General features: G+C 42.3%; 2 protein-coding genes across 2 annotated transcripts; one reads left to right on the top strand and one right to left on the bottom strand.

The window, feature by feature from the left end:
* Positions 1-353: 353 nt before the first annotated feature.
* On the top strand, positions 354-1,377 carry LOC311000246 (uncharacterized protein). The gene is made up of 4 exons (XM_083990904.1): positions 354-490; positions 615-726; positions 852-926; positions 1,075-1,377. Exons 1-4 carry the CDS (start codon positions 409-411, stop codon positions 1,154-1,156), a joined length of 351 nt encoding a protein of 116 aa, XP_083847030.1. The 5' UTR covers positions 354-408; the 3' UTR covers positions 1,157-1,377.
* A 1,394-nt stretch (positions 1,378-2,771) lies between these two features.
* LOC311000247 (C-C motif chemokine 20-like) lies at positions 2,772-5,040 on the bottom strand. The gene is made up of 4 exons (XM_083990905.1): positions 4,946-5,040; positions 4,710-4,827; positions 3,324-3,401; positions 2,772-3,202 (listed from the first exon to the last, which is right to left on the bottom strand). The coding sequence occupies exons 1-4, from the start codon at positions 5,025-5,027 to the stop codon at positions 3,052-3,054; spliced, it is 429 nt and encodes a 142-aa protein (XP_083847031.1). The 5' UTR covers positions 5,028-5,040; the 3' UTR covers positions 2,772-3,051.
* Positions 5,041-12,286: the final 7,246 nt, after the last annotated feature.

Raw genomic sequence — 12,286 nt, 5'->3', positions numbered from 1 at the left:
TTACAGCAGGTTAATTTGTATATTTTATTTGTGCAGTAATTTGTCTACTTGAACTGTTTTACCAATGATGATAGAAGTAAAAGTAGTAAAAGTGAGTTCTGAAGAATGTCTGTGTGGTCACAGTTGTGTATGTCTTAGTCAGCTCTTCCAATGTCATGATGAAATTGCAAAATAGGAAATTATCAGCTACCATGTCACCAAAGTGTGTCCTTACCCCCCCTCCCTGACACACACACACACAAACACTGTGGAACACCCGATGGGACGATCCATCCGGTTATCTAGTGCTGGTTCCCCTTTTTTTGGTATAAAAGGGAGGTCTGGTCTGTGGAGGTCAGACATCTCCATCTGCCAGATCCACCCTTCATCTTTTGCAAAGAAACATCTGGAACATCTCACACAGTAATCATGCAGCTGTGCATCAAAAGAGTGGCGTGCCTGGCCGTCCTCGTTGGGGTTCTGGCAATGGTAACAACAACAACAGCCTCTGGTAAGTTGATTTCTAGAGATCCTGCTACTCTGTTCCTTGACCCCCACATTTAAGAGTATGTAATTCTGATGAAAATGTAAGTGTATGTTCATAACATCAAACCCTTGCTTTTTTTCTTGAAAAGCACCAATTAAATCATCAGGCTGCTGCACTGAGATCAGCTCTGCGATCATCACTGCTCCCATCATTGGCTACAAGATCCAGAGAAGGAATCTGCCCTGCGTCCGCGCTGTCATGTAAGAACTACCTCTTTAGTTTATCAAACAGAGAAACAGAGAATGAACCTCAGTTGATCATGCAGTTGTTTGAATAAGAAGTAAATAGGAAAATTGTGATTAAAACTTTCCTTCTTTCGTCACAGATTTGAGACCACTGATGGACTAGTCTGCAGCCACTGGAGACAAGACTGGGTGTTTGATAAGATCAAGGAGCTAGAGTAAGTAGAGCTTCATCATTTCAATCAGTCTCCAGTATTAACTATGCTTTTTGGTTTCTCCAGACATGAGGTGTCATAGTGAAGAATGTTTTTGGGGTCATCTTGAACATGAGTTTTAACCGATTTCTCTCATTTGTGTGTTTTACAGGCAGGCCCGCAAAGCCAAGAGAACCACTTCTGCCCCTGTGACCTCCACCTCTGCATCCGTAGAAAGCACAACCTCACCATAATGACTATCTATAGCAAATTAATTTAAAATATTTAAAAGGCTTCCAAATACGATATTTAATATTTATTGTTAGCAGTATTTATTTGTCTTGCCTGTTAGTTCTGTTAACGTAAAGCTTTACAAATGTACAAGTAACAAAACATGTCTATTTAATGCAGTACTAAGTAATGCCAGCTGATTGTTGTCTTCTGTCTGATTTAGAAAAATAAATAAATGCTTATTTTCACCATCCACACCTGTTTTTGTTATTGCTTGAATCTGGAAATGAAAGGTGCATGTGCCTATCAAATAGCCACAGAGATCTCATAACAATTTAGAGATCAATTCTGCCATCTTGTGGGGACTTGAAGCTACTGCAGTGCAGCTTCTTTGTAAGGAGTGTGTCATTGAGGGAGTCACCTTGTCTGACTGGAGCACCAACCCCTCAGGGGTGCTGATCTAAAATAGCACAAGAGACTGCCTCCCTGTCAGTCATGTCATGCATTTGCACAAGCTCACAGGGCAGGACAGCTTACTGAAAAGTTTCCTGACACCTTCCAGCAGATGTGCTGGCAGCATCCTTTTCTAAGCGCACAAGGCACACATGTCACGCCACCAAAACATGCACCATGCAGAGCAGCAGTCTCTACTTAGTCATTGGATTTTGTTTTTAATGTTTAAGTCAGGCTGCTACAGGCTAATTGACAAACATGTAAAACAAAGAATTAAAGCAGAAGTAAGCGATATATTTGTGTTAATATAAGTCTTAAATAGTTATATCTTCCGACAGCAATCACTTACATAGAGTGTTTGGTCTGAAACACGGGTCTGTCAGTCACTCTGCTCTGCTCTGAGCCGAGGAGAAAACTTTTCTCGTATCCTACAGTTTTTATCCAATGAGGAGAGAGAACGGCATGCAGGGCTGTGTGTGCAGCCAAGGGATGCGCGTGAATGTGGTGACGTAGGGACGAGGACTGTTATGGTGCGTTCAAGGCAGCCCGTAACTCGTGTTTTTCCGACCTGTGAAGTCATACCAGTTCGATCTGGTACGAGTTCACGGGTCGGAAGTTATGAGTGGCCGTTATAGTGACTTTCACAGGTAAAACAGGTCGGAAAAACACGAGTGGGTTGCCTGGAACGCTACAAAATCGTAAGTTGTGACATGAAGCTGTAATTTACAGTTTCAAAAGCCTGCCTGGAACGCAGCATTAGCCAAAACGACCGGATCGCTTACTTCTACTTTAACTGTTATTTAATCATGTTTAATCACTGTAAATAATGTATTTTAACAACTTATTAGCCATAGTTATGAGTGGCTGTAGAAAAGCGGGCCATCCACTAATTGGAAGGTTGATTTGATTCCCAGTTATTCCGGTCTGGTCTAAAATTCCACCCGATGTACTATTGATTTGCGTGTGTGTAGAAAAGTGCTGTATGAATGTGTGTGTGAATGTAAATATGTTTCTTCCAATGTAAAGTGCCCAGTAGTGGTCAATAAGCTGAAATGCTAATGACCGTGTTTGAGTAAACACACGTAGACAACATTTTTTGAGTATTGTCAAATACATTTATTTATGATAATTTCTGTAGGTTATTAGCTAATTAATATGATTGAGTACATTCACAGTGGCAAAAAGTAGTGCAGTCAGAAAAGCATGATTAAAAAGTAAATGCTCACTTAAAGATGGTTTAAACGCCTAATCTACAGCAGTTGTCTCTAAACCGCTCCTCTCAGCTTCCCACTAAGTCATGATAACGGAGTATTAGAGCTGGTGCTGCATATGTTTAGGCAAGTAAAAGCATTTTTTAGGATAATAAAAGCAACATGATTTGATTACAGATGGTTCAATTTCTCTCAAATTGGAACATTTATGGCATTCATTTTCTAGCTGCAATTCTCTGAGGGCCACAATCGAGTTAGGAGAAGAAAGTTGTTGTCATGTTGTTTAGGAACGGTTCTGCGTCATTGACGAAAGATTCAGTTCCAATAGGTGATGAAGGATGTTCACTTTTCTTCTTTGCTCCAGCTGCAGGCAGTCTGCCCTTGGACATAGTCTGCAGTTGTTTCCTATGAAAGAGACACAAATATTTTTTACTCACAATTCTGCAAAAGACAACAGACAATCCTGCTCAGGTTCACGTCTAAACTGAATCTAGATGGTATTTAAAAGTGACAAGGAGTCTCATACCTGACAAATACCAGAGCTTTCCTCACCCGCGCATCTTCCGGCTTTGCGCATACCTCACTCTTATCAGCCAAGTAGAAACTGAAATAGGGAGACGTTGTGAGACAAATGGAGATAGATTTACATTAGTGTGTGAGTGAATGGTACAAGTGTAATTTTTTTTTTCCCCCAGTGGTGTTTATTTTATATTCAATGCCGTACTTCAGTATAATGTACTGTACTTTGATTGATTGATTGATTTATTCGTCCATTCCACAAAACATTAACATACACAAACAAGTCAAAATTTCATGATCAATATGGGCGAAAGGGCAAGGCAGAAGCAAAGCTTATTAATGCCTACCCTATTTACAAGAAGAAAAATTGCAATAACAAAACAAAACAAAATTTGTAGGAAAATTACACTCGAAGAGAGTAAGTAAGGTGAACAGTATCAAAACGAAACAAACAGAACCTCCATTTGGTTATAATAATTTTCTTACTTTATGTTAGTGTTAAATATTTATTCAATACATTGATTTTAAACATCCTTTTAAATTGGGTAATAGTTGTACATGATTTTAGTTCATTGTCAAGCCTATTCCATAGTTTTACTCCAATGACAGAAATGCATTTGGATTTAGAGTTTGTCCTTGCTTTTGGTTTGTTTAAAATGCAGGTCCCCCTGAGGTCATATGGGACTCTCTAGTTGAGAACAGCTTTTGTATGCAGGGTGGAAGTAGGTTGTTTATTGCTTTATAAGTTATTATGGCAGTGTTTAAATTAACCAGGTCTTCGAATTTAAGTGTTTTGGTACTAATTTCAGTGTTTGGTACTTTCAATACTGATGCACAAACATTTATGGTAGGCTGGCTGACACTTTTCTTTTTTAATCAAAGTCAAGTTTCAGTGTCATTTAAGACTTAATTTGTGTTTCCAAAGTATATCCTCAGGAATTTAAAAAAAAAAATGTCTAAAAGTATTTGAATCACAGAATATCTGACTTTGATGATACTTGGTAATATGGACATAATTTGTCAGAGCTTGAGAAATATTAAGGTTTGATGCCTAAACTTTTTGTCACTTCTTGGCATATTGGACAGATTTACCTTCATTAATACATTAACATAAATTACTGACAAATGGAGCCGACCAGCGACAACCAAAGACAGAGGGTGACTAAGACTTTCAAGCAGGTTTGACAGCAGAATATTGTGATTGACAAGACAAGTGCCTTAATTATAAGAGGTGATATTCTTCAATCAGCGCTACTTCTCACCACTCTTTTAACATGTTTAATGAAACAATAACTGTCCGTGTGTCTGGGATATTTACAATGCAGTATGTTAAGTTGTCACCAGCCTTTCCTAAAGGTTGGACTGGTCTCGGGGTTCGTAGAGAAAATCTTACATGATCGCCCTGATACGGCAGTTTTCCGTGGCACGTTGCACTCTGAGGCCCCTGATGTCCGGGATGCGCACTTCGCTCTTGGTGTATTCTAGGCAACACCTATTGCTACTTTGGGAACCTACACACACACACAAACAATACCACATTATTCGTGATTGATCATTTCAGTTTAGATTCCTAATGCATATCTACTTAATCTGATTGACGTGAGGTTGAATTTAGTGAAATAAACTTACAGGTAGCCGGAGCTGGACGGAGTAAGCCCACTATGATGCAGAGGAGAGCGGTTGTCACGGTGATCATACCCCTGGGAGCCATGTAGTACAAGTGCGTAGAATCAGCAGCGAGCTTGCGGACTACACAACCTCCACATATGTATATATATACTCTAAAGCCAACCGTTTTTTTTCGAACCTGTGGCACTTAAATTGAGGACAGGAAACCCATTATTGCATCATGGCAGGGGAATGTGCAGACTTTGCACTTTGATTGTAAATTAGTTTGTGTACTGTGCACAGCGAGATTTGTATACGTGGGCCCGTGAGAGTGTTTCTGTGGAACTAGTGCACCGATGCATTACCTTCATACAATCTCCTTGGACTCTCATCTATATTTATGCTTTCTGGGTTAATAACCATGCTCTGAAGTTCTTCATATACAGCACAGCAGATTCTAATCGTCGCACAGTCCTCGCTTCATTTAGATTTCTCCAGAGCTACAGTAGATTGCTGCATATTTAGCTATATCAGTGGACGCATAAATGAAATTTGTGGCACAAAATATTATCTTCGTCATACATTTTCTGGCCGTGGCAAAGATGACTGGAATATCCACTGTCGTAATTTGACATTGTATCTTAAAGCTGGAGTCAGGGTGTTTTACATAATCAGCAGTCTTGAAATTGTTTTGTGGTGAGAACTGATGGAGTATGAGAGGCTTGTCAAAACCCCCCTCCTCGTTAGCATGACCTATTTAGGCAGCAGAAAGCTGACAAACCCCAAATGTTGCACAGCTGACCTAGATAGGCACAAAATCACGAGTTGTAAGTGCTCTATAGTGTACTGTAAGTCTGAAAAACTACATGTACAAGCTGTAAACGACTAGTTGTAAAAATCAACAGTTCTGCCACAGTCATGAATGAATTCATGAATTCATGACTGCTGCACAGTCACCACGCATTTTATGTCCCCCCGGCCCGCGCTTACGCTACATACAGATGCCATACAAACACTAAGCTATTGCAGATTATTTTAGTATCAGAGAAAAGGAGAAAATCTGATTCTGCTCCTTCTCTGCACACAACTCAGAGTGATACTCAACTGGTCCTTGAAAGAGAAATCTATTTTTTGGTTGGCCTTTTCACAGGGAAATTGAGAGCGTGAAGGCCAGCAACAGATTAGGGCCAGTGCTATGGCTGAAAGGGGTTCAGCATCTTGCTCAAGGATACTCAAGAAGCGCAGATGCATGTCATCGTAGCGTGGAGACAGCTGGAGACAAGGCTGCCAGTTGGATGAGTCTCCGAAGTCCCACAACATAAACAGTAGCTATGATTAATAGGTGTGTACATGCCAGAAATTTGCAGAATGTTCATCTTCTGCCCCCCCTGGATATTTAACTGGCATGACTCAACTTCATAGTAACTTTTCTGTTCCAATGAAATTTACAGGAATCCACCAAAATGAATGTGACAGGGAGGAAATGGTGAACTGAACAGTTTACTGCTGCTGCTGCTGCTGCTGCTGCTGCTGTGTTTAAACAAAACACAATTCTCATATTGTTTGTCGGTCAGGAGGAAACACACAGTGTTGTAATTGTTGATATGGTTTCTGTGCCAATGGATATGGCAAATTTGAACATCTATGTGTCTATAATGATATTAAGGGGATATAGTCACACTTTACCATTGTTTTCATCGGTTGCGGCCTAAATGTCACCTTGTCTGATCTGGTGGGCCCAAGTTAATTTTAGCTCTTCGGAGCTTTGTCATTTCGTGAGGGTTTGAGATCATGACTCATGTTCTCGTTATGACTTGCCCTCCTCGAAACCTCCTCTGTCCTCCCACTTGGCGGTCAGGCCCACGCTTCTCAGTTCGGCACGTCACACAAACTCATGCCACATCTTGTGATGTCTGTTGAAAGGTTTTGCTCCTGTCGCCCATAGGGGGGCAGTGTTGGTTTGGGCCAGTGAGGGACGTCAAGGAAACGCTCCACAGCAGCCTGAATGTTTGTCATGTCAACAATAGGGATTGTTAGTCACTTGTGAAATGCAAATCAGGCATTTTTTTGTGCGTGTTTTCATCACTGCCATACAATGTCATTGTCAACAACAGAGAATCATTAAGTTCGACATTATAAAACAACAACAAACGCTGTGTGTTAAAAGAGTAGAGACAGATGTTAATATCCTTGCCTCTATTTAACACCCTCTCTTTCTGTGTGTTTATGTCAGATATTGCATGGGCTGACAAAGGATCAGGTAACGTGATAAACTGGACAATCAACTGGTTTGATCAGTTAATCCCACCAAATCCTCTGTAAAACACAGTTTTATTGTGGTTCTCAATCAATCAATTTGTTTATTTCGGGCATGTCAATTTAAATCATCATCATCACACTTCATCTTAGTTCAAATAATACATTACACATGGCCGAAAGGGAAAGCGGGAGAAGCAAAAGCTTATCTAGTCCCGCCCCCATTACCCACAGAAAAAAAATCTTTATCATAATCTTTTCTTTTCTTTTTTTTTCTTTTCTGTCTACCTCTATGAAAGACACAACCACACAGATGCACTGTCCTGCATGTTTCGGACCTACGTCAGATTTAGAAAATAATTCAGCTGTACATCTTCAAGTGTAAAGATTTTCAGATTTTCTGTCTTTTTTAATGCAGAAAGTTGACTGGACGTTTGGTCTAACTAAGTAATCGAAACATGATATTTGAAAATGTCATCTTGGACTTTAGAGAACGGTGATGGTCTTCTTTTTCTTACATTTAGACTAAACAATTCACTGACTATTAGGGGGAGAAATTGCTAAATAGATAGCACTAAATTATTTTGTCCCAAAAAAAATGTCAATAGACAATCATTTGAAAAAGAAAACACTGAAGTTATTTTAACTTACTCATTACATCAAAGCAGTTTTTTTTCTCTTTATTTCTATCAACTTGATTCAGTAATGTCTTAGCAATCAGTTGCCAATTACAGCAGATCTTTTTAGGTCTATTTAGGTCTTAGCGAAGGTTACGGCTCATTAAATTTAAATCCAACACTTAGTTCTCTTTTAGCTGCTAAATGCTGCACTACATTCACAGTGTTAACTATCTGGTGTTGGGGACAATAGTGAGTTGATGGCAGCCAGTTTGGGATTTTTGTACAACCAAAACAATGAGCTGAAAGAGGCTAAAATGCTCCTTAAAGATGAGAGGAACCACAGAGTTGTGTGATCATTCTCTGTGTGTTTCTCATTAGTGAGGGCCTCTCAATTATGTATAGACATTTGACCTTTTGTTAATATAAAAGTTTTGATTAGTGCAGCTTTAACAGTTGCTACAGTTGATGCTAATTGCTTAATGTTCTGTTGACTGATTAATCCAAGTAATTATTTCGGCACTACTTCACAAGAAACCCCTCACAACCACCTCTCAATGCTTTGCCTCTCATCTCTACAGAAGCTTCTTCCTCATGATCAGAGGACTTAATGTACATGTGCTCTAATAGCGCTTTCCTATTTAGCTGTCATCCTGGCAGCTGCAACATTTTGGCCAGTGTGTTTGCCTGGGAGTGGGTGTTTTCCTCCTCCTGGGCCCCCCTCCCTCTTTTTTGGACTCACAGTGGTGGACAGAGGGCAAGAAAAGAGGGAAGGGGAGGGGAGAGGATGGAGGGTGAGGGTAAAGAGAGGGGGTCACCATTGAGTTGTCCACCCACACAAGGTCCCCCTCTGGTCACCTGCGTGGGCTTGGGCCAAAGGAAAGGCGAGGATGCGCGCACACACACACATAAAAGAACAGAAATGACAGCTTTCTAAAGCCAAATGTCAAATGTGGCAGAGAAGCTTGGAATAAAAGCTTTTTTTTTTAAATTAGCAAGAAACTTCCTCGAAACTACAGAAAGGGGTATTGTCAGTATCCTTAAAAGCACTTCACAGCAGAGCAGCAGAGTTTAGGCAGTGAGGGAGGAAGCAGAGGGATGAAAAAGCTCTTAGAGCACTTGGCTGTAGTATGATCTTCAAAATAATGCCTAGTTTATCATAATTAGCATCGTTCCAGACTGTCAAACCCATGAGGCACAGAAAACAATACACTCTACAATATTTTATTAAGGAGTTATGGTAAATTGCTTGATGCATAATTATGTGAGCCCAGCAGATTCTGTCCTCAGTCTCCTCCTACATCCCATCTGCCCTGTGTGTCCAGAGTGTGGGTGACTGAAGTAGCTGTGGGGGGGATGAGGAATTATTGTGGAAAATTATAAGAAAACTTGTGATGTAACAGTCTGAGTTACACTTCTGCTGTTGAAGCCAACGCTGTAACATCCGTGGCCACCAACACAGCGAGTAGTAGAAGACAAAAACAGGGGGAAAATATGAAATTAAAATTGCCTAGAGGTATTTTAGTCTGGCAGAGCCAACTCCTGGTCGGGGAGACTCCGGAGGATACAGTCAGCCAGGAGAGGTGAGGAGAACAGAGGGGAAGAGAGTGGAGTGGTAGAAAGAGGAGTATTTTTAGGGTGGTCTGTTATCTGCAGTGTGGAGGGCTCGCGGTAGCACAGCCGGGTCACATCGCTGAGGGGGGAAACAGCATGGGCTCTCTGCCGAGACGCTAGATAAGGAGGAACAGAACAATGAAATATCTCTCTCTCTCTCTCTCTCTCTCTCTCTGTCTCTCACACACTCACTCACATGGCCACAAAGGCACAAACACACACTAGTAACCTAACCACATCCACAGGAAGACGCTCGGCTGCTTCGCTTGCACATACGGAGGAACTCTCACACTTTCTTAAAGATCACATGAGAACGGAGCCTCAGAGCTCCACGAGTGACCTGAGAGAGTGTTGCTGCTCTGCTGACTGACAGACAAAACCAGCGTTATCAAGAAATCTCTTCACTCAACTGTTTCTCTCTCTTTTTCTCCCTCTCTCCTCTATTGTAGCCCTCTGAAGATAGAAATGCCAGAAGAACAGATGGATGGAGAGAACATCTCATCACTCTGACACCATGTTTATGCAGTCACACACAAACACACACCACACAGACACACATACACTGGGGTAAGACGCTGATTGAGATTTCCTCAGTCATCAAAGTGACACACGAAGCATGGCAAACAGACACACAAACATACAGTTTTGGTGTTTTGGTGTTTTTTGATGTAACCTTCTGTTCACTTCCTGTCTTTGTTTATACTGAACACACACGCATGCAAACACAGACGCACACGTGCATGCTGCTCGTGCACACATGAATTGAGTAACTCGCCAGACTAGCAGCTGTTAGGGAGAGAACGGGGTACAAACGAAACGCCTCTGACAAGCTAATGACGCTTCTCCGACCCCAGCAGTTCAACCGCATGCGCTCGCATCGCCCAGATTTAGAAAATGTGACTATTATCTGTCACATAACCTGGAGAATATCAGTCTCGTCGCATGAATATTAAGTGGTTTGAGCTCCCAGTACGATGTAAGCACTCTGTGTTGGACTGCAAGCCAAATGAAACCCTAACTCGCTCCAGGAATATCTTAGTGAGGCTTTGAGGGAAGATCCTTTTTCAACACCCAACACTACCCCCCCCTCCCTCCTCCCTCCTCTACACAACCACCACCACCCACCCAATCAAATCCTCACTGGCAATGCGCTGCTCCTCATCTCTCTTCTCTGCTTCTTTTGTTCATCTCTCCCAGCCGCCCACACACCTACCGTCCCTCGGGCTTTTCTCCTTACACTCTCACACACAAGCACGCATTTACATTTGGCTACTTTCTATGTACTTTGCTTTATTTCTTCCTGTCTTCTCCGTTTTCCTCCTCACTATTAGACTCCTGGAGAAACTGTACGTGTGCAAATGCAGGTTCACACTTTCACTTATGCTAGCACACACACACATGGGGCCTATATTTAGTGCTTTACAATACAGATGTGTGGGCAGCAGCCATCTGGGGCCCCAAATTGAACAAAAAAAGAGTGTGTATGTGTGTTTCTGTGGGTGTAGATGCGTGTTTGTGTGGCGCAGGGCGAAGGGCCAAACTTAAAGTAGGGGTTTGCGGCGTGGGGGCCTGTTGTGGTGTGGAAACCCCCTCCAGAGAGCTGAGAATCTCAAGGGAGAGTGGGAAAAACATCCCGACGGTCATCAATCAAAACTTGGGTGACACAAATGACCAGAAACAACGGGACCGTTCTCCATCCATGTCACTCTGTCACCTCCGCCCCACAGACATGTCCCACCCACCTGCGCCGCTGCCCCATAGGCCCTCGCCGCACGCCGCACGATGCGATTGGCCCGTCGGTCCGCAGGCGAATTCGTGATCCCCCTCTTGGCTAATTGGGTCTTTGTGATTGCGCAGTCTGTCGTGGCGGTGGGGGAGAATGAAACGTGAAAACGGTATTATGGTGGATGGGGGAAGAGTGGCAGGTTGAAGCGGGGAGATCGTTTTTGGCGTCTCAAAGACGCCAGATGCTCTTCCTGGGTCCATTATGATGCCTTACAGGGGATCGAGATGGTTTCGGCATAGCAACTGTGGAGACACAAAGCGAGATGGAGACCGGCCTGAGATGGAGAATCACACTGACACTACATGCAAATGCAGACATACATACAGTCTCCAGCTTAAAACAGCCTACTTGAAACCAGACTGAAACACTTCTGAAGCTTTTGTTGGTCGTTTTCAGGAAGAGATCGTGAGAGTACTAAAAGTGGTACGCCTCTGTTTCACCGTTTGTCGTCAGACAGGGAAAAACCCGACTGATGATTATGAAAGTATTCACTTCTTTAGGCTGTGCCCCCATCCGCAGTAATTGTTCACCAGAGTCTTTGAGACGGGGAGAGTGTAGGAGGACGGGTCATGAGGCGGCTCTTTGTTTGCTCCACCATGCCTCCACACAGGGCCACAGTCCTGCACCTTCTCGTCTTCATCTGGGGTTCATAGATAACAATACTAGATGGCGGTGGAATATTATAGCACATTATTCTTATGAGGGTTAAATATCCAACAGTCTGTGATGAAATAACCATGATCAACCTCCTCCCTCTCAACGTCCATCAACAGGTGGCGCTGTAGTCACACTCTTCAGTGTTGACGCTCCTCAGGACAAAGAGCTTCCAACCACCTCAGTTGCAATGAAGGCGCGTTCAAACAGTGCAGCCTTTTACTGGAAAATAGTCCACTAATACACTCAGGTTTTGAGATTCCTGTCACAACTTGTGGGATTTATATAATAATTTTATATAATAAAAACGTGGTGATGTGACATGTGTGACCCCATGCCTGCTGGTCCTTAAGGTTGTTGCTGCTAAATGTCACTTCTGACTGTATAGTGCGGGTTTTTAACCCTTTATTCTTTACCTCAGATCGGTGGTGTCAG

Source organism: Trachurus trachurus (genome assembly GCF_905171665.1).
Source record: "Trachurus trachurus genome assembly, chromosome: 17".
Classification (NCBI taxonomy): domain Eukaryota; kingdom Metazoa; phylum Chordata; class Actinopteri; order Carangiformes; family Carangidae; genus Trachurus; species Trachurus trachurus.
The sequence above is the reverse complement of the archived record's forward strand: the minus strand, read 5'-3'. Positions and strand labels throughout refer to the sequence as shown.